Source organism: Protomyctophum parallelum, assembly GCF_964188405.1.
Source record: "Protomyctophum parallelum genome assembly, chromosome: 7".
NCBI lineage: Eukaryota > Metazoa > Chordata > Actinopteri > Myctophiformes > Myctophidae > Protomyctophum > Protomyctophum parallelum.
The window spans coordinates 42489282-42510761 of record NC_139705.1 but is presented as its reverse complement, the minus strand read 5'-3'; the positions used below and the strand labels follow the sequence as shown (position 1 = coordinate 42510761).

The following is a 21480-nucleotide window of genomic DNA, read 5'->3' as shown; positions in this document are numbered from 1 at the left end:
ATAGTATCAGCATCGCACACACACCACACTTCTTCTTGTGTTTGTGTGTTTGGCTAATATACATCATGGTTTTATCTCTAGACGTCACTACCTCCCTTTCTCCTGGGTGACATGTTTTAGTTGGCCTGGACTGGTTTTGGCCCCACTGCAACGCCATTACAGTCCAGAATGTACTGCAGACAACCTTGAGGTGGGTGTGCAGTACCGTTCTTAGTGGGTTCCGACACCAGCTCTCCCTTCTGGCCAGCACCCTAAAAAAGAGGAGGATAAATAATTAATTATATTGATTCCTGTTCCAGTTCCAATTTTGTCTGCTCATGAACCCAACACAACGCTACACATTGACAGTGCTGTCAAACAAGTCTAGGAAGCTATCTATGAAATCTAAGCTTAATCTGCAACACAATTTCACATACAATATGAAGGGGGGGGGGGGTCCCTGCTTCATCTCTCTCACACCTTTCTTGGCCTGAGAAGCGTTGAAGACCTGGCCTGGACTACTGTGATATATGAGGACATGTACGCTTTTTGTAATTTCCTGTGCCATAGTACAATTTACAATTTTGACATTTAGCAATAGCAGACCCTGCCAATGGTCAGTGGTCAAGGTGCTTATTTGACCGTCTATAACAGTCTGCAATACCACTCACTTGGGATGCATAGGAGCTAGAAGTTCGGTATTCAATGTTCAAAGTTTTCAAATGTATAAGATGTATAAAAATCCTTTGAAAACAGAACGCGTCACATGCCTATTTTCAAATAGCCAAAGTACATTATATAGGTCAGGAGTCAGGACATAGAGTTAAAGTGGTAAATGTTTGTTTTATAATAATCAAAATCTACAAAGTAACTCTTCAAATAATTGTAGTAAAAAGTACAATATTTGTCTGTGAGATATTGGAGTAGAAGTAAAAATTGGAAATACTCCAGTAAAGTAAAAAATATATACCTGTGTAGTGTGTCTTTCCACAACAGCAAGTATGTGCTTAGGATGCAAATGAACTAGGATATAAGGAGCAGAAAACCAAACATGGCATCTATCCAAGTATCCAAATACTGCTGTTAATATTGTCTTCAAGTAAACAACACACGGCATCCCGAGCTGTTGGCTGAGAAGGGATTTCTCAGCATGCCTCGGGCTGTTTCTGTTCTTGTTTCTATTGTTATATCCACGGGGAAAGTATTGGGGGGGATCTATGTTGTATTTGTGAGGAATGTTTCTCATTGAGAAGAGGAAGGGTCCACACACTGTGTAATAGCTCCCGGTAGAAAAATGTATTGAAGTTTAACAACGTTTCAAGCCTAGCGGGTCTTCATCAGGTCAGAGCTGATGAACAGACCTGTTGTATCAGGTCAGTCACCTGACCTCACAACGTGTCGCAGGTACGGTCCTGTTTCACTGTGCAATGTAAGTCAATGGGTATATGCGCTATTTTGGAAATCAGTGAAGATATATACAGTATCTCATCAATACTTGGAATTACATCACGGCAAGGTAACCACACAAGCCAAACCTCTACCCAAGTGTCATTGCGAGATTTAAACTAATAAGCTTCCTATTTGTTTACCGGCTGTATGGTGGTGGGTCTCTGGGCCGTGTTGGCTGTCTTCTCTGAAGTCTGCTCCATATTTGTCAGCACCAGGTCTGCAATGAGCTGCCTGTCCTCAGCCTGGTGTTCCCCGACCAGAGGCATGGAGGAGCCCACCACCTGAGAGCAAAACAATTGATTGATTGAATGTTTTATTATACAGACATTCTAGTGAAGAGAAGACTTCCGCACACCCGGTTCCTTCCCAAGCAGGTGCGTAGGTGACAAGACTAGATCCGCACACTGCCACTTGCTGGTTCAAGTAATAATTTATTCAATTTCAGGGGCAACGTTTCGGTCGTGAGACCTTCCTCAGAGGAAGGTGTGAGAGCCGATATGCGGCCCTCACACCTACGTCACACTGCCGATCCGACCAATATGTTTGAGTCATATGTCTGGGATTTTGTCTTGGTACCCGACCCGTTGTACCCCTCTGTCTGTGTCTTTTGTGACCATATGGAGATGTCTGTAACTGTGTGCCTGTGTCCCTTTTATGCCCATATATGGATGGAGATGTTTGTATCTGACCATCTACTTGTGTCCCTTTTATGTCCATGTATGGAGATACCTGATGTCATTGGTATACCCTGTATATTGGCATGCCCATATTTGGACATATCGACCCTTACGCTGGTTGTGGACAACCAACTCGGCAGCGGGTATGGGTACCACTACTTTCCGATTCAGAGTATGAAATCAGTCGGTCCCATATTGTCACAGTCTCTGTCAGTGTCTGTGTCTTTGTGAGTGGGCGTGTGTTTTGGGCGTAGGCTTGGCTCCAGTTCCCAGCTTGGCACACCTGGTTCCAGTTCCCTAATCTCCCTCACCTGCCTGGCATCAGCTAATCATCCTCCAGTCTATAAATGTTTGGTCTTCTCCCCGCGCCGATGCCAGATTGTTTCACAACCTCAGTGCGTGGTAACGCTTCTAGTCAACCTCGCTAGTATTTTTCCTTGTGAATCCTTAGTGTTAGTATTTTTGGAACTTTGGACTTTGACTTTGTTGTGTTCTGCTTTTGGGTCTGCCAGTTTTTACAAATCGTGTGGCTCAAATTAAGATTCTGGACATTTTTCACCTGATGTGTTTGAAAGGTAAGACAATAAGTAATGAAATAGGTAAATGCATTGCAGAACTTTAATGAAGAAACCCCTTTATAAATTCAGCATGAACCTGTAAAACAGTGGCCTGTACCTCTGTGATGTAATCTTTCCCATCTTTCCCGTGGATGGCTTTGACCGCACAGATGTCCAGACCACCAAAGATCTCTGAGCTAGTGTCTACCCACAGCTTGTACCTAGACACAAGACAAAATCAATACTGACAATAGAACAGCTGTCTCCAAATACAGCACAAGGCCAGACTCACCGATCGCACAAGCATTTTGAGAGGTGTCCTCTCAAAAGGTTCTTCTCATGTTCGATCGTACTGAGAGACATTTGCCAAACAATTGCAGGGTGTGAGACATCGGCAGGGAGGAACTCACCTGTCGGTCATGGCCACCTGTTCCAGCATGGCCGAGCCGGTGTTGGTTTTCCAGTTACCAGATATAGAGGTTCTCCTAAAGTGTAGAAAATGACATCATGAAAGATATTATATAACTTAAGGTTTACTCGTGAGGTTAGCCAGTTAAGCCCGATTACACGTTGTCATAGGAACGAAGAATAGTGAGAATAGCCAATCTCAAAAGTGTGAGATGGGTGGGTCCGCGTGCATTATCAGCGCATATAACATTTTATGAATGATATATTATCATTAAAATCTTATGTTTATTACAATAATTTGGGGCCCCATAGGTTGAGAATCACTGAGATAATGCATGCCCAAAGTGGTTAAATGACATCATACATGTATGCTTTGTAGTCACTGCCAATCTTCTGGATTCGGACGTCATACTTGGAGTCGATCAGAGGTTCTGTGGTGGTGTAGGTCTGGGTCAGAGCCACCACACTGGCTATGTCCTGGAACTTAGTGTGGTTCTCCACCTTTACCTGTCAATAAATCACATGTTTTCACTGATATCAAATTAAGGCATTGCATTTAATTGCTTTGGAATGGCTGCTGCTGCTGCTGCTACTACTACTACTAAGCTTTAACATTGTAAAACATTCACATACCTTTCCAATGCCAGAGTGGGCGTGTCCAATCTTCACAACAACAGGGAATGTTGGCATGGCAACCTGACGAGACAGAAACCTGACATTGATGTTTTATGCTCTGACATTGTTTTGTTTCACAATCCCCCTCTTTGAAGAGGCTGTTTATTTTATATGTTTAATCTCCCTCTTTGAAGAGGCTGTTTATTGCCTTTATTGCCAGCGTTGGATTTGAATGATGACGCTCACCATCTCTTTGTAGTTTGATTTGAATGATGATGCTCACCATCTCTTTGTAGTTTATTAGAGTGATGATGCTCACCATCTCTTTGTAGTTTATTAGAGTGATGATGCTCACCATCTCTTTGTAGTTTATTAGAGTGATGATGCTCACCATCGCTTTGTAGTTTGATTTGAATGATGATGCTCACCATCGCTTTGTAGTTTGATTTGAATGATGACGCTCACCATCTCTTTGTAGTTTGATTTGAATGATGATGCTCACCATCTCTTTGTAGTTTATTAGAGTGATGATGCTCACCATCTCTTTGTAGTTTGATTTGAATGATGATGCTCACCATCTCTTTGTAGTTTATTAGAGTGATGATGCTCACCATCGCTTTGTAGTTTGATTTGAATGATGATGCTCACCATCGCTTTGTAGTTTGATTTGAATGATGATGCTCACCATCGCTTTGTAGTTTGATTTGAATGATGACGCTCACCATCTCTTTGTAGTTTGATTTGAATGATGATGCTCACCATCTCTTTGTAGTTTATTAGAGTGATGATGCTCACCATCTCTTTGTAGTTTGATTTGAATGATGATGCTCACCATCTCTTTGTAGTTTATTAGTGATGACGCTCACCATCTCTTTGTAGTTTGATTTGAATGATGACGCTCACCATCTCTTTGTAGTTTGATTTGAATGATGACGCTCACCATCTCTTTGTAGTTTATTAGTGATGATGCTCACCATCTCTTTGTAGTTTATTAGTGATGATGCTCACCATCTCTTTGTAGTTTGATTTGAATGATGATGCTCACCATCTCTTTGTAGTTTATTAGAGTGATGATGCTCACCATCTCTTTGTAGTTTGATTTGAATGATGACGCTCACCATCTCTTTGTAGTTTATTAGTGATGATGCTCACCATCTCTTTGTAGTTTGATTTGAATGATGATGCTCACCATCTCTTTGTAGTTTATTAGTGATGATGCTCACCATCTCTTTGTAGTTTGGATAGAAGGTTTGTTCAATCAGAGGGAACTTCTCTGGACCCAGCTTCCTGAAGGTGTTGATCAGCTGGGCAAACTACACGTGCGAGCGCGCACACACACACACACACACACACACACACACACACACACACACACACACACACACGTGTGCACACGCACACACACAGAAAGACAAGTTGCTATTATTGATGATCTCTAAAAGATGTTGGCAAAAATATAGATACATTACGTGTGCGTGCGTGTGTGCATGCTACTGTGTGCCTATACCGCCCAGGGCTTGTCACAGAGGTTGTAGATGGAGTCCAGGGAGTTGGTGCTGGGGACGCCTCCATACTGCAGGCCAATGATCAGGTTGCGGAAGTCCTCGTTCTGGGTCATACTGAAGGCATGTTGACGGATGAGGACAAAGTCTGGCTTGAAAGACCTGTAAAATAAGAAGCATGGAAGAGATGTACGTGGGAACTAAGAGGCTCTGCTCAGAGTCAGACCGCAGGAGAAATCAGATTTGTTTCTCTAATCCAGTTCCCTTTCATATCAAGGTCCATTATTTATTCTGCATTGGAGCCATGGACCACCATTTGATGACATTTAGATCAGTGTAGCTCCGATCGAGATTTTACGCTCTCTTAAGATCTAATAAGGGTCCATTTGATTACCAACTCTCTATCATTTAGCTGGGGACCACCTGGAACCCCCTCAAGGACCAATGGTTGAAAACCAGCTGCTCTAATGTGATCTTCAGTGTTTACCGAATACACCAGTAGTTCTCAAACTTTTTCGTGTGAAGGACCCCCGAATTGATATATTTGGCCGCAGATATCTGAAAATGTTTTGTGCCAGAGACTCCCAGAAAGAAAGATTTTGTGTTTAAAAATAAATGGAAATAAAAGAAGCTTGCAGCTAAGTGACACATAGTGACACCGTCGTATGACGTGCGTGGTATAATTAAGGCTTTAGTGTCAACAAACCTATAGCAAAAACATTTGCTCCACTTCAATTTGATTAAACCAATCTGACAGACACCAAAAATGTGTTACGGCAGAAAATGTTGACAGTATGTAAATGTGTACAGTCAGTGTTTTGACTTTATTTCACCATCGGCATGCATTTATCCATTTTGTGATGAATGCTGTAAAATTGCTTTAGCTGAGGGAAATTAGAATGATTTCTTGCCATGTGCTGTTCTTTTACCCCTCTCGTGGCAGCATTGTGTTGTCTACGTACACCCATCTCACCTGACAACCTTGGTGCCGTTCCTCAGCACCTGCATGTCGACGGTGCAGGTCCCGTTGGCATACGCCACAATGTTGAGCTCATTGAACTCAGCCTGCAGAAGATGTGGTAAATAGATTCATGATTAACCCATTTTGACCTGAGAACAGATTCTATTCGATTTTTCAAAAATGGCAGACCTACAAGCTCGTAGCGCTATGAGCTTGTAGATCTGCTATTTTTCAATAGCTAAAGCATAACATAATGCTAACACCAAAAGGGGTTCCCGCCCAAAATGAGTTAAAAACAAACTCCCACCTGGTAGAAAAATAAGATTCTGAATCCAAAACAAACTCTGCCCCAAAGCTAGATGAACACACTCATAATGGAAAAACAACAGACGAGTGAATATTAAGTAAATCCGGGGCTTTGCTGAAACCCACCTGCTCCACTCTGATGTCAAAGTCTCCTTGCACTTTCTTCCCCCGGAACAGTTTTGCCCTAAGAAACAGAAACACAATGAACTGAACCTTTGATTGAATACACCCAAACACCACAAGTCGTCTCTCTATTGATCATCTACATTGTTACTTTGTATTAACTTAATACATCAGATCTACAGGCTTTCGCTAAGCACATTCTATTAAATCATAATTGGCAATTTGGCAACACAATTTCATAAACACAGCAAGCCTTTGAGATTGATTTGTGAATTCTAACATTTGTAGCCTATTCATTGCTTCTACACTATACCACATTACTTTCCAGCAGTGCTTTATCCATATACAGTAGATTATATTTGGCGTTTCCCCTATGAATATTACTGTTACAACTTACAGAGTTGTAACAGTAACATAGTATTGTTATGGGGGGCATTTGTATGTGGATGTTTTTCTCCGCTCCTACTCTCTGCCTGTCACTCATTTTCACAGTTCCAGCCCCATTCACTCAGCTTTCAATCATTCCACATGCTGGGCTAGACCCACTGTAGAGTGAGTGCATTGCTGGAATTTGGCAGAAGTAGCAGGATTTTGGTGGAAGTATTGCTCAAGGAAAGTGTTGTGATTGGTTGAAAAAATATTGTATCCGGGGGAAATACATCTGACAGATGTTCCGGCCTGACACTTCCGGCTATGCATTCTCTGCCTTGTATTGTGACCAGGCTTTTCTCTTCGCAGATGAGTATAAGGCTGAGACCGAAGCTAATCATTCCATAACTCAACCAAATCCAATTCTTTCCAGCCATCAGCCTATATATAAACCACCTGTGTTGCCAGCCATATAAGTATCTTTCCCTTCTGCCATGCTTCTACCAGTCATTCCCAAATTTGTTCAGGCCTAACCCATTTAACTCAGCTTTGCAACCTTTCTTGAACAGCCAAACGTATTACAGGGAAGGGTAGTTAGTTTAGTCCGGGGTACCTTTTACATTCTACACATGTAGTAAGTTGACTGTCATTTTACACAGGTGAGTGCATGCCACTGCCACTTGTAACTTCTGTTTGTACTTGGTGTAGGAAGGTTAGTTTTTTAATTATTTGGAGGTTTTGATTGTACAGTATATTCTCTTTTTGGCACCAGCAGTCCCATCCCCATGTGTTTTGTTATTTGGCTTGATTATTATAAACTCCGTTTCAATTTGTCATTTTGGGTATACAGCATGTTAGTCCCTCCTACCTAGAGATCACCCACTGGGATGTAACAGCAGTATAATGCCAATGCCACCTAGTGGGACATTATGGTGAATGATGATGCCTCCTGAACAGGGCAATGGCAAAGACATAAAATGGCTGCATCTCACCGGGATATTTAACATTGTTCAAATTCAAATCACATCTCAGAATCACAATATTTTCATTGGCAGTATTTCACATAGGAATCTGACGTATATTGCACAGTTGCACACGGGGAGACACGTCTGTAATCCACGTAACTCTAGAACCGTTGGCTCCACCGACTTTAAATGAAAACATGTTCCACACCACCACAGGGAGTGCAGTGCCCGCTGTCGAGTTCGTCAGATAGCCGGTTGTCCAGAACCAGCAAAAAAGCATCTGGACAGAGCCTAAAATAGCCAATTGATCGAACCTGATCGACCCATAGATCTCCATATATGGAGCTTGCATGTTCTGACATCACAATGGTGTTCTGACATCTGCATAGACTCCATATTTGGGCATGCCTGACAAAGAACTCCATATATGGGTATACAGTAAAAGGGACACGGACGTAATAACTGGGTGGGCATGCATTTCCAACTCGTTCTAAGCAGGCCAGTGCCCAACGGGCACCGCTCTAGTTTACAAAAAACACAGAGTGAAAATGGAGATAAGAGGTTTCTGCCCGATTGCCGAACATTGAACAATGTCATTGTGGCAGTTCACCCTGCCACTGATAATATATTGAACGACCTGTATTAAATTCTGATTATTTATTTCTAATCTAACAGGAAGGTCGGGACACAAATGGGTTAAAGTTTGTATTATTATTTATTGTGTATGTTGCAGAGAATTATATTATTTTGGGCTGTGTATGTATATTGGATGATGCTTGATTGCTAATTGCTTGTTGTCTCCATGGTACGGTAGGGAGCAACTATCAGCTGTGGGGTGTGGGGAACATACCAACAGTATGAGGGTTTGTTTAGAGTACACTGCTTTCTCATTGTTTATATGACTAGCCCTTACCCGTTGTGAGATATTTGTGGCCGTGGGGGGTACTGCACCCGGTGCATTTTTAATTCACTAATAAATTCATTAATAATCAATAATGTGTTAAATCAAAAAAAGGGCTTCGTTACGCCCTCCATATTCATATGGTCAATGCCTGTGTGAAAAGTGGGAGCGATTGGTGCAGGCAATGAGGAGCTACGGCGGTGTTTCTGACACACAGACAGACACACGGACAGACATTGTTAGAATTATAGTATGATTATAGTATGATAGTATGATATGGTTAATTGATTGAATAATAAGTGATGTATAATAATATGTGATGAATAATATGTGTTGTCCCTGGACATTATGAAGTACTGGTGTAATTGTGGAATCAATTCAGGGTGGTGTGTTCCAGTGGGAGGGGCTTAACCTCTAATGTAGGGAATCCTCCCACTGCCTGGCACTGGCAGTCACAGTAGGACTGTGGTGGTGGAAGGAGCTAGGGCCACCTGTCCAGTATCTCTGTAAATACTTTTGGTCTGTGTGAATAGAGACAAACAGCATCTCTGCATCAAGGACTGCCTGGAGGTTATTTTCTATATATTTTCCCGGTGTTCATACTACCCACACTAGGCAAGTGTGACAGTCATTATAGTGGAAAAGCACAGATGGAGACAGCAGAGTATTGAACAGAAGAGTTCTCCAGATGTCTGCTACACTGATATTAACTGTGATCTGTCGTGCACTGCAGAGGCAAACACTTTAACAACACAAACTAATGAGCTCTGAAGCCTAGTGTCGTGGTGGGGAACATTAAAGCACTCCCTTCTCCCATTCACTCAAGTTGTAGTCACAGTTAATTCATCCCATAAAGCTTCCCAAGGTAACAAGTAACAACTTAACTTGACAGGAAGCCTTATCGGCTGATTTACAATTTTACACTTGAGTTGTGTGTCTGTGCTTTCTGCCTTGCACCGGAAACGGACGATATGCAAGCTCACAAAGTGTCGCCTCGTGGCACGTTGTGAGCTTGCAGAGCTGCTGTTTCCGGTGTGAGACACGGTATAGAGCCAGTATAAATCAGATCCCTGACTGGCAGTCAACTACTGAGTGCTAAATTGATGTCACATAGAACACACATTAGACATTGAAGAGCTGTCAAGAGACATTCAGAGGATCCGGGAGGCAGCAGGGTTGCACAGGCTGCATTTCAACTTCAAATTTATTTAGCCTACTTAACATTCACCTTTCCCAATTATTGCCTGTGAATGATGTTCGGGATGGGGTTAAGCCCTCAGTACAAAAAAAGCCCCCCTTTTGACATGATCAGAGGTTTAATTCTCTTTGTTGGAATCCCCTATGCAGTATATCAGCTGAAACTAATAGGGCCTGGCGTGTCTAACAATGATGTCCCCTCTCGCTTGTATGAGAGTGACTGACTGAACTCTTTACTTAATTTCGAGCAGTGGTGGGAAGACGGCGAACAGAATCTTTATTCTGAATAAGTGAGATGTCAAGCAACATCTGTTCTCCCTGCCGCTAGAGCAAATATATGGTAGGGCAGCTCTCCTTGGAGAAAAACCACGCTTTGCTGTGACTGACATCTTAATATGATAAATGAGCAGGGGCAGTTGTTTTAAAGCAAAACAACAGCTTTGTCGTCTCAATAATAATTAGGGGACATAAATTCATTTCACAGAGCTAATATGAAGATTTCTCTAGGGATATCACGACCCGGCCTTTGCATCTGATCCCGCATCCTCTAATGGTGATTGCATCTCGCCCCCACAACCCTGCCATCCACGTTCACAATCAATACAGAGACACAGAGGCCGTGGAATATAGCCGTCTGATAGCAGAGCCTGAGGAAGGTGATGCCTTGAAACGTACTTGAAACCTTGTGTCGGTGGTCGGTCTTTGAGTGAATTTCGATGTGTGGTGACTGGTGAGCTTGTAAATCTGCTATTTTCGGCGAGCGGCACCATTGTATGATGTGTATAAATTAAGCATTACACACAATAAAGACTCACAACGCATTTAGAGCCATTTCTGCAGGATGTTTGCCCGACTGTATGACATGCCCAGAATAGGAACTCTAGGGTTCAGGAGGTTAAATGACTCACCAACCTCTAGCCGTGCTTGTGTGTGCGTGCGACGTGCGTGCGTGTGCCCCACACAACACGAGTGACAATTCAATGTAAAGCTACTCAGCAGTTAACCTGGGGTTGACCTATGTGGATTTCAAGGCAGACCTGGCGACCTGACCTGGTGAAAATAATTCACACCCGTGTGAAGTGAGGGGCGCTCTTATCATCGTACATCATACATCATCTCATTCCGGCCAATCAGAATTTGCGTCCTCACCTTCGTCTTCAATGTTTGTGTTACCTCAAAAAGGTGGACAGAGATACTAAATATGAGATTTAGAAAAAGATCAGAGTCATATTTTCAAAGAAAAGATAAATATTGTATTAATTGGTTCATTGTTTCCATGTAATTTATTTTTGATTAGATTAGCCTGTAAGATCACGCCACTAATGAGGGTATGATCAGAGGTCATTTCCGACCTCCATCGCCCTGTTTTGTCTGTGATTAGCCTTCTTTCTGGGTCTTTGTTAAGCACCGCTTAAACTCTAATCAAGTTACACCTTTATATACTGTACGTACTGGGAAGTGGGTACTATGTTTTATGTTTCAGGAATTTTCTATGCGCCCTGTTCCAAATGCCCGTACATAGACTAGAAAAAGTATTTCTTTCTGTACATATTCTGCACCTTCTGCCTAGAATATGTTCAAAAGAATCACTGCCGTAAAATAGTTTAAAATCCCAACATGAAAGAATTGGATGTACAATATTCACGTTCTTTTTCGGCACACTGTACAGGTACCAGTGTTTGTATCTAACAGGACCAATTTGTTTGGCTGCCTGTCAGATTTATTTATTTTTTCACCCCTTTATTTCCTCCCAATTTAGTTTTTATACCAATTAATTCCCTCCACTGCATGCTACTGCTGGCTCGCCTGTCAGTGAGGAGCCCCCACTGAGAGGTCATAGCATCTCAACTTCATAAAAGACCAGATAATACTAGTCTTAATTGGCATCTCAGGATTCCAAACTTTATAACCTAAAACTTTTATAACTCATATACAAAGGTTTTCAACATATTGGTCACAGAATTCATGCCTCGATCTTTTTCTTTCCCCATTAATAAAATAATTCACTCCAAACCGCAACCGTAAAGGCTAGTCACAAAATTGGACTACGAACACCTCAGCCTTTGAGCTCTTGGTCCAATGGTAAAGACAATAAGTATCCAACAATTACACTGTGTTCCCTGGTTGGACGTAGTGCGTGGAAGGAACACGTTATTCCAACCAGTTCCTTTCCCCTCCATCAGGCGCCCCCGGCTGGCCAGGGGGAGGCAGTTTAGAGACCAGGATTACTGCATGTTTAGGGTACCTACCCTAGGGGACACGGGGAGAACATGCAAACTCCACACAGAAAGGCCCTTTCACCAAACCCCGCCTTGGGTATGGGCACTGATGACGCGGAGGAGGAAACACGGCGCCAGCACCCACAGCGTCCCGAGCGGGAATCAAACCAACTGTGCCACCGTGCCCCCTCACCTTCCTTTTCACTATCCAATATTAATGTTAAGATGTTATTAATCTTAACATCATACAATAAAATACTAAAGATATTAGATTGAATTGCCTAATTAGTTAAATTGGGTGATTTCAGGAAAAAAAATATATCAACTTTAAGTATTTCCACTAGCAGATACAGAATGTTTTTCTCCGATATTCATAGCACAGCGGAGAGATGACAGGAAACAGGGGAGAGGGTGGGGAGTGACACAAAGCAAAGGTCCATCGGGCTCAGGAATCTAACCCGCGACTCGTCTTGACAGGCTGCATCAGAGCCTGTATGGTGCCTTAACCACTTGACTAGGCCATCGACACCCCAGTTAATGTCAAGGTTAATGTTAATATTTTAGCAACAATGCTACACCCCCCTGCAGCTGTGTGACTGGGCAAAATCCTCTGTCACTGGTTCTCAACATCAAATGAACCCTTCCGGGTAACGGATCCATTTGTACACTCTCAGAGTTCAATTAACTCTGTGGATTTCAAAGTGTAGAATGAGATCCCAGAGACTAAACATTTCATCGAGCAAGCGGGGGTCCGTGTGGCCAAATATTCGTATCATACCTACCGGTATTTACATAAATGAAAAGGCTGATAATCACTGCATGCTCTTTGTGAAGAGCCGTGTTGCTTTTGTTCTATATGGCCGAGGAGTCCTTGCCATTAGTCATACATCTGAGGAGCTTTTCCAAAAATAAATTGGCCAGTGTCCTGCAGGGGCCACTGGCAAGCAGCCAGAGTTGTTGTAAGCCTGGCTTCCATGAGCAGTGTGCGTGCGTGCGTGTGCGCACGTGCAGATCAACGTCATCCCTCCCACAATGAGACAGGGCCAATAAAACACCCCTTATCCCTCCAAAGCCTTCATCCGTGCTAACATTACAGGAGCTGCTATAACGTTACAAAAGGTAGATTGTTACAAAAGGTAGATCTATATATTTCTGGCAGTCAGCAGAAACGGTGTCCACAACACCAATGGAAATTGTTATTTAATTTTACAATTTACAATTTACGTTTAAATAACATCAATTAAAAGTCATTCAAATTTAAGAAATATGTGAACGATGTGATGTGATGTCACACACATGAAATAATATATAAACTCACAAAGAGTGAGTTTATAGATTATAATTTAAATTTAAAAACCCCCACCTGAAAAGAGTTTGTGCCAGCAGGGACCCCCAGAAGCAAATATTTTCTTAAAAAGAAATAAAGAAGAAAAAAACAACATAGTCAAAGATTTTGACTATGCTCTGGGCTAGGAGCTTGTTTATCTGCTGTAAAATGTGGTTAAAGTGGTTAAAATGATTGTGATGCTATATTAACTAATGTATGCTAGTGGTCCAGAGTTCAAAATAGATTGAGAGCCAAAGAGCTACACAACACTGAACAGACCTCGGTCTACAGCCAGAATATAATGAATCTCAAGGCTATTAAATTCGGCTGCGCTGTCACTGTGGTGACAAAACACAGCAAACTCCCCACTCCTTCGCTCCGACATAATAGTATGCCACACTTCCAACAAGGAGGAGAAGCCCGTAATAACATGCTCAGTCATATTTCAAGAGATGTGCAAAATGGATGCATTCAAACAGAGGCAGATTTTTGGGGATGGAGACACCGGTCGAGCCAATGACTACATTGTTACTGCAAGTAACAAGAACCAAGGAGGGAAATACAGTAACTAGGCAGAATTGCACACCATGATATCCTTAAGCGAATAGGTATTCATTCGAGAAACATTTGTCCATATGTCTGTATCAATCTTTCTGGGTTGTCCATGTCTGAAATTACACGTGGGCATTGATCACTGGTGTTGTCAGGAATGGACAAAGCTTGATTTAGCCATTCTCAGACATTGAATTGGTTTATTTGCATTTTGGCAAGCCTGCAGTGCACCTACTGTTTGGAGCACACATTGCTGGATATGGATTAATAAGGACTAGTGGTACATTCTGAGCCAAATGGAGAACGACTGTTTCATGTGTCATATCTTTGAAAGGCAATAAAGACATTTGTAATGTATTATGAAAAGGTTAATTTACGATCAACATAATTAGACTACTGACTTTTGATTAATTGCATGGTCTGGTTTGGACATCGTTCGTCTCTGTCGGGTGTGAACCTCATTATGTCCAAAACTGTTACTTATCAGCATTCAAATTCCAAAATAGCAAAAGTAGCAGATCTACAAGCTCAAAACATGCCACTTTGCGCCTCGTTTCCAGCTTGTAAATCTGCTATATTTGTGTGATATCACTATATGGATATGGAGATAACTCGACAATATAATACATATTTGCTTTCCTTATTCACCCTCTAATGATAATGAGTGCATAATCATCGTAGACTATCCGAGTATCCGTCCATCCAACTGACATGGGGTTATATCTTATTAGCATTGATCGGGTTTCCTTCCATTAGACCTTCTCACAAAACAGGGAAAGTGCACTTAGCATGGCCGAACCGCCTTGATTAGGCTAGCCTTTATTCTTTTTAGTTGCGGTTACAGAGCTCATTAATGTGAATATGAATTTTCTCTAAAGGGACACTGGAATACTGTGGAATATTTATATAAATGGCAGTCAGTGTAGTCTTCACTTCACTTCTGAAAACGTACTTTTATATCAAGACTTTTTATTGTTTTAATTGCCTCTTTGATCTTTTTCTATAGTGGAGATTTTGTAAGTTGTTTAATACTTTAATTGATGCCACCTGATTTTATCAAATTTGAATCGGCTGTTGTTTTTTTTCCTGATCAGGAAATAGGCATAGCAGTGGCGGTCATTTTGTTGTTCCACAGATAGAAATGTGTTTTTCCCATTCAGTATTTAAGTCCGACGTCATTTTGTAGTGCTATGTTACGTCCGGGTCCAAGTGGCACCAGCTCCCGTCCGCATCTCATTGTAAATTGAATATCTAAACGCGTGAATCTTTTTACAGTGACGTTATTTTTCAGAAAGGAAGCCATTGAGGGTTAAAATGGGTCTTAATGCTTCCAACTCGAGTGGAATTATTAATGTTTTGTACAAGTGTCCATGACAACAAAAATATATGATGTGGAGACAATAAAGACTATTATCATTATTATTGAAGGTGGCAACAGTCCATTTGATCGGTAAAATATTTCTGGGGTATATTTAGAATGTGTGCAGGCTTGAGTATGTTGAATCTAGTTTGCATTATGAGGATTTATTTGACACAATAAAATAAAATTGCGATAGTATTCCATGTGGGACAGACGGCCTGTCACTGTCAGATTTGTCAGGAAAGCGGTAAAATTAGACTTTCGTGGTTGTTTTCGTCTCAGATTTAGTCCGACGGAGCGTCACAGTATAACTCCATGGGGACACAAAAGCGACACAAAAGTAGGACCCGGAACTATCTCAGGAGGGGGCGCTCACGTCACAGCTAAAATACTGAATAGAGATTTGGAAACAGAATCAATTGTTGCATGATTTACCAGGAGCCAGGATGGCTTGGTTCCAGGCTTAAATATTTTCTGAAATCTCGTTCGGGAAAATAAATGGGTTTTCTATGTTTGGCACCACAAAATGGCCATCACTGCTAATGCCGTATTCTAAAGCCCTTGTAGCCCGGTTTCGTCAATAATTTATCCCGGAAAAGTAAACCTATATTCCATAAACTTGTATCAACTTGCATTTACAAAAAATGATGCCTCATCATGCAAGTATGGAGAATAGCAGCACATTAACATTCACTGTATGTCATTGTCATTCAGCACAGATGATCCCTGTGGAAGATTCTCTGTGCCATCTGCAGTGTTTACAAAACTGACCCAAGAGAATGAGTCTGTGATCTATTGAATGACAAATAAATTAGATCTTGTTCGTCAAATTAGATTAGTTCATATTGAGAAAAGAAAGACATAAACATCTTACGCGCAGCGGACGTGTAAATCAGAGGATATTATTTCATTCTCTGCAGCATGTTGGGATTCTGTCTGGTAGATCTAAATCATCATAAGCCCTAATCATAATGATGAATATTTTGTATTTTCTGAAAATTGTTTATGTTGATGAATTGAATACATGTAGCATACAATGGAAGTCCCCCGGACTTGTTTGTGTTTATCCTTTTACTGTACAGTTTACATTTCTGACTACTATTCAATCAATCAATAGCTGATTTACAAGCGCATAGTGACCTATTTTCACTATTTTGGAACAGCTTGAAATGTTTAGAAAACATACCGGTATACATTTTTGGCTTATAATATCATGCCCAAAATAGGGAAGTCAATGGTAAAGTGGTTAACTGGAGTCTACAACAAAGCTATGTTAGTCTTTTACCACAGGACCGGAAGGATGTCTTTTCTGGGTTGGATTCTCTCTGGATCAGGGTACATCTGCAAGATGTTAACAGGAAAATAAATTCCAGATCTATAAGGTATGTCTCTACAGCATGTTGCGACCAGAGCCATAGAGTAAGACAGAGTTACGCAAACTCTGTTCACGTCATGGGGCCAATGGCGGCTCTTCTACATAGACTTCTATTGAATATGGGGACAACCGGAAGTTTAAGGAATGCATTGGAGTCTATGGGCTCGCGCAAACTGAACCACGTGACCGGGCTGTTTTCTGCCCCCTCAATATCCCAACTCTTCTATTAGATGGCTCTGGACTACTGCATTTTATCCAGTTGATATGATAAATTTAAGTCCGAGCTGTCTGGATTCTATATAGAACAAAGCAGAGATCCGAATCCGGGCACACTTAGACCTATACGGTCTTCATCAGGGTCGAAGACCGTATACTAGCGTATAGGTCGAAACATGTCGGTTCAATAAAGTTTTCCTCCTTCATCAAGTGTGCCCGGATCTCCGCTTTGTTCTATATCGATGTGTTATCCCGATTGATCCCAGGAGCACCTTTTTACTATTTTTACAATTTTTATACCTGCACACCTCCTGAGCACCTTGGTTGCTTCCTTGCCTCTGTCTGGTTTCTAGTTTTGAAAGGCAATTGACATTATTGATGTACAGAATGTAAGTTTGTTCAATCTGTGTGGTAGAGTATGTCAATACAATAACTTAAACAATTGGGGTGATTGTATTTTGTCTCCCTGTTCTTCTATTGAGAATTTTTGATTGTGTCAAAGGTCATGTCTCACCTAAACACCAGATTTTGACATGAATTTTGACCTAATGGTCAAGATTCAAGCGGGCAGGCTCTATTAACTCAATGGTAAAAAATGTCAGCTCTTGAGCAGGAAACCGGCCGGGTTCAAATCCGGGGTAGAAGAGGAAAGTTACTGGTCAGGGGATCTAAGATTCCCTGACCAGAGTTAACACTTATACCAGTGACCAGTGTCTTTGGCAAAAACAACTCACAATGCGCCGCTTGTGAGCTTGGAGATCTGCTATTTATGACTTGAGTCTTCAGTACCCTTAATTTAACCCATAAAAATAAAGAAAGCATCTGTGTCATTTTACAGTTTAGAGTTGGCTATTCAAAAATAGCAGATATACAAGCTCACAGCTCATCACTCTGTGCCGTGCTGTGAGCTTGTACATCTGCTAAGAAGGCATTTGTATCTGCCTCAGGTCTTATAATGGGAAAATAAACGATATTCTAAGAATCACCAACCGCGCCTGCACTTCTTTGCTACTATAGATTTCTTAAAGGGTTTCTCCTTTAACATGAAGCTGTATTATTTAGGGGAGTAATAAAAAATTCAGTTGGGTAAAGAAAGAAAACTGACAGAATTTTATTCTCGTCAGCCGCTAAGCCTACAAGGTGTGAAATAGTGAAGCGGAGCCAGACAATGAGAGATCTCTGCCTATACTGATACACGTTTGGGGAAAAATCGAAAGTCCTGGTTCTGTGATATTATTTCCTAAATGTCTCATTATTTCCACCCAGTTCATTGATTTGGATGTCACCAGACGTATCGGTAGGCGTAGATCTCTGAACGTCCTGCCATGTGAGACTACTGTAGTGTAAAATGTCATTTATACATTTTCGGACTGGGTTTAATAGTTTATTTTTATTTGAACCTGAGGCCGATTTTACAACTGTCATAGTTCTGAATCAGTTCTCAAACTTTTTCGTGCCAAGGACCCCCAAATTAATATATATTTCACCGCGGACCCCCATCTGAAAAGGCTTTGTGGCATGGACCCTCATAAGAGAAGATTTGTGTAAAATGTTTCCAATACTTTCGAGATCTTTATAAATTGTCCAAAAATAGCAGATGTACAAGCTTGCAGCGCGGCACGAAGTGATGTGCTGTGAGCTTTTCGTTCTGCTATTTTTTCTAAACCACTGTTTTCTGATGAACTTCTTTTGCTATATAAAATCTAAAATGACACAGATACTTTCCCGGTTTTAATGGGCTAATAATATGTACTGCATTTTGTATACTTATACTATGAAATATTACTATGCATCTATTGTGGCATGCTGTTTGGATATACAGTATATCATTTTAATATTGGCTGTGTTTTGTTCTGTAGCATTGATAGTCAAGTCACCTTTATTTATATAGCACATTTAAAAACAACAGAAGTTGACCCAAAGTGCTTTCCATATAAAAATTACATCTTAAAATACAAAATTAAAATAAACGTTTAGCAATACTTGAATAGTTCAAGCAGACTAAAATAGATCTAAAACTAGAAAAAGTGCCCTTCTGGGCACAGGTCTCCACCAGGTTATCCACAGATCCGTGCAGTTAGAGGTAAAAACACTTTTGGGCCAGTTATAGCGCCACCTTGAGGCTGAGTTGAAATTGTTCATGTGGCATTTCGTCCTCGGCCTAGTGGGAATGTGCGTGCACAATTTCAGGGAAATCACGCGATGTGTTCATGATTTGCAGCATTTTGTTTGAAACTGAGCACTCCTGTGAACTTTGGAAGCCAATCTTAACCAATCAGGATGGAGTCTGAGAAATCTGAAAGACCCGTTTCGTTGAATGGCTCTAGAGAGACTGTGTACTAATTTGCGTGATGTTTGGACAAAATCTGTAGGTGTACTGTGAAAAAATTGTTTTGCACAAAGCGGCCTCCTGGTGGCGCTATAACAGGCCGTTCTGGAAAGTTTGAGGCAGAGGTTCATGGTTGGCATCCAGGGAGTGTGTGTGCAAAATTTGGCAGCGACCGGGTTAACGGTGGCTGAGATTAGCTGGTCACGGACGGACGGACGGACGGACGGACACACGGACGGACGGACGGAGTGCAAAACATACTCTCCCCATGCCTTCGGCTGGTGGAGACAACAATGCCCACACATGCCCATAACAGGGCCGTCAGGGTATTAGTGGTCCATGTACACCTGCTGCGATGCAAAGAAGCTGATATCTGGCTATTTGGAGCGACTTTAGTTTGACCTTCAGACACCATTATTTCATTTTCTCCTTTGTTTCACTTGATAACTCTGCGTATAATTGGCTGTTCACTAAAGGAGCCATCATGTGCTGCAGTTCCCCGTGTAGATCATGTGACCTAGCACGTTGGGATCGGTGAGAGGGGGGAAACCCCCATTCATGACATATGAAACCACTGCAGTCTCCGGCCTGCTCTACACTGAGACAAGTGTCTTTCCCTGTTGCTTGCAGCCTGTTGAATATTATATATATTTCTTTCTAGAATGATTTAGAGCTGTTTAAATTATTGCATTGATTCCATTTAATTAACCGAGTTCATTTGAAAACAAATCAATGTGGCTGTCATGATCTGTATCAACACGGATCATGGTATAAGCAACAAAATATTTTCAAGCACAATCACCCACACACTGGGAAAAGACAAAATATCAGAGAGCCCATGCAGAGAGAATGGACGTCTATGTAAATCTTCCATCTTGCTGTAATTACTGCTGAGAATCAATCTACTCCAATGTACTCCATGCCTGTGCTGTGTGTTTCTTAACCACTCAAACCTTCTAGACATAATCAACTGGACCTGAGTTGGTCAGTGTTTTGGGGCAAATCTCTTTCTCCCCCAAATTGCAGATCTACAAGCTCACCAAGCGCTGCGTCGTGAGCTTGTATATCGCCTATGTTTGTCTAATGTTCCATGGATTCTGGGGTTCCTTGCATCACAATGAAAGGCTGTAAAAGGGAACACTCAGGGTTTTACAATGAACCTATGAATTATTCAAGTCACACACACACACACACCACACACACACACACACGTAGCAGCAGCATGTCGCCTCACCATTCTTGCTGTGGCTCGTCAATGACAAGAAGAGTCTTGAACTTCCTGGGCGTCGTGACTTGGGTCTGCTCCACCAGACCTGCTGAGGCAGCGGTCTGTTTGACCACGTTGGTGATGGAGCTGAAGAAGCCCACGCCGGCGGACTGGGACTGAGGCGGCGGTTGGGGCTTCTTCTCGGCAGCCGGAGAAGTGGCGGGAGGCCCAGCGGCCGTGGGGGACTTGGCCGGACCGGAAGAGGCAGCCGCAGTGGCAGCAGGAGAAAGAGGCGCGGGAGGCTGAGCAGGGTCAGACCTCTGGAGGTCTGTCATGTAGCCATTGGGCAGGTTGGAGATGAAGGTGCTGTCAGAGAGACGCCGGCGTAAATAGTTCATGGCTGTCACTGGGAGAGAGAAGTGGAGTCAAGAAGGACGGCACGTTGAAGAACGCAATAGTGCTGTGTGTGTGTGTGCGTGTGTGTGTGTGTGTGTGTGTGTGTGTGTGTGTGTGTGTGTGTGTGTGTTTGTGTGTGTAGGGGGGTAGAATATGGAATATCACCCCTGTGTTGGATTATTCTGCAGAAGGTCCCTGGTTCCCAGAGTGAGGCTGCGAAACGGCTCAGTTCGTCAGTGTGCAGCCTCGCATATCAGCATCGCATCCTCAGAACTCCCCCTCGAGTGGGAGTGATGTCACATGATCCCTCAGCCAATCACCGTAGCCTCCGATACCCTGGATGACTGCAAAAGATGCTCCCTCTCCTCCTCTCCTCTCTCTCTCTCTCTCTCTCTCTCTCCCCCTCTGGTGTGATTGTCTCCTCTACCCCTCCCCCATTTTTCACTGGCAGAAAGGCGTCACGCATCTTTCAACCACTGCAGGAAAAAAA

At 42.2% G+C, this 21480-nt stretch overlaps 1 protein-coding gene across 1 annotated transcript; it reads right to left on the bottom strand.

Annotated features, from left to right (window-relative positions):
* Positions 1-116: 116 nt before the first annotated feature.
* On the bottom strand, positions 117-20992 carry syn2a (synapsin IIa; the record flags this gene model as incomplete). The annotated part of the gene is made up of 11 exons (XM_083769035.1): positions 117-251; positions 1569-1709; positions 2781-2883; positions 3073-3147; positions 3435-3577; positions 3704-3766; positions 4909-4998; positions 5193-5349; positions 6161-6252; positions 6581-6638; positions 20622-20992. 11 exons carry the CDS (start codon positions 20990-20992, stop codon positions 117-119), a joined length of 1428 nt encoding a protein of 475 aa, XP_083625161.1.
* Between the last annotated feature and the right edge of the window lie 488 nt (positions 20993-21480).